The sequence below is a fragment of the Octodon degus genome, unplaced genomic scaffold (genome assembly GCF_000260255.1).
Source record: "Octodon degus isolate 3935 unplaced genomic scaffold, OctDeg1.0 scaffold00134, whole genome shotgun sequence".
NCBI classification, from domain to species: domain Eukaryota; kingdom Metazoa; phylum Chordata; class Mammalia; order Rodentia; family Octodontidae; genus Octodon; species Octodon degus.
The window spans coordinates 3,287,712-3,289,236 of record NW_004524710.1 but is presented as its reverse complement, the minus strand read 5'-3'; the positions used below and the strand labels follow the sequence as shown (position 1 = coordinate 3,289,236).

The following is a 1,525-nucleotide window of genomic DNA, read 5'->3' as shown; positions in this document are numbered from 1 at the left end:
GAAAAAATTTTTTCCTATTAAGGAAAATGTTCTATTGTATGCTGCATATGAGTTTGATGGACATGAACCTGAGTATTTGCTTCATGGCATACTATACACGTATATTGATTACTCTTTTTTTTTCTGATTTGTTTTTGAAATTTGTTTATTTGTGGTACTGGAGATTGAACCCAGTGATTCATGCATGTTTAGTGTTCTGTCACTGAGCTGCATCCCCCAATCCCTTTTATATCTCACTGAATTGCCTGACTGGCCTGAAACTTGGTATCCTCCAGCCTCAACCTCCCAAGTAGCTGGGATCACAGGCAGTCGCCTATGGATGGCTTACAACCTGTGCCAGTGAAAAAGCAGTTAAAACAAGAACAAACCCAAAGCAATTTATCATCCTCACTCATACTGGGATTTCATGCATACAAATTACAATTACAGGCGTGCACCCACCAGGTCCTGCATAATTCTCATAATGTATGAAGCAGGCACTTTTACAGATGTGGGAACCATGACACGAGAGGTGAAGCTTGCGAAGACCCTCTAGTAAATACAGTAGCCAGGATTAGACCCAGGTAGTCTGGTTCCAGGACCTGTGCTGCTTATTGTTGCTGTGGTTGATGTCCTATGAATCAGATGGTGGCATCGTGTGTGGTAGGCAGGCACCTGTCTTGGAGTTAACGCCTCTGCCCAATGCCTTTAACTAGCATGATGCCTTGGCCTGGGATTCAGTGGTCTGGCCAGCTTTCTACATTAAGCTGGATGTTTTATGAATAGGTTGGGGAACCATTTCAAATTTATGAGAAAGGAATTTTTATTTCCAGGATATTATCAGAATGAATTCAGGGGCTGGGGAGATAACTCAGGGGTCTAAGTGCATGTCTGGCAAGTGCAAGGACCTGAGTTGATCCTGAGTACCACATGCCATGTCTGTCCCAGAACACCACGTGTGGTGGTGCACAGCTGAAATCACAGTGCTGGGGGGCTGGGATAGGAGGATCACTGGTGTCCAAGCCGCATAGCGAGACCCCGTACCAAATGAATAAATGATTTTTTTTAAATGAATTTAGAAGGAAGGTAGGCCTTGATTTTGAATTCAAGACATTGCCAGGAGTTTATAAAATTCAAAGCATTTTGAATTTGGTCATGTTGATGTCTCACCCATTTCTCTCCATGCTTTCTAACGTTTGGTTTTCCTAGGTACATCTAATGAAGTAGCCCAGTTTCTCTCCAAGGAGAATCAAGTGATTGTGCGCATGCGCGGGCTCCCTTTCACAGCCACAGCTGAAGAAGTGGTGGCCTTCTTTGGACAGCACTGCCCCATCACTGGGGGGAAGGAAGGCATCCTTTTTGTCACCTACCCAGATGGCAGGCCAACAGGGGACGCTTTTGTCCTCTTTGCTTGTGAGGAATATGCACAGAATGCACTGAGGAAACATAAGGATTTGTTGGGTAAAAGATACATTGAACTCTTCAGGAGCACAGCAGCCGAAGTTCAGCAGGTCAGTTCCTTGCTTGCTTGTTTTTTTTTTTTTTT

At 44.1% G+C, this 1,525-nt stretch overlaps 1 protein-coding gene across 5 annotated transcripts in view; it reads left to right on the top strand.

Moving 5' to 3' along the window:
* Esrp1 (epithelial splicing regulatory protein 1) overlaps window positions 1-1,525 on the top strand; it is a 68,060-nt gene that overhangs the window by 28,096 nt on the left and 38,439 nt on the right. For all 5 annotated transcript variants that reach the window (XM_004641303.2, XM_023701367.1, XM_023701366.1 and 2 more), the window contains exon 10: window positions 1,189-1,490. In XM_004641303.2, the coding sequence (XP_004641360.1) occupies window positions 1,189-1,490 (302 nt within the window). The remainder of the gene's footprint in view (window positions 1-1,188; window positions 1,491-1,525) is intronic.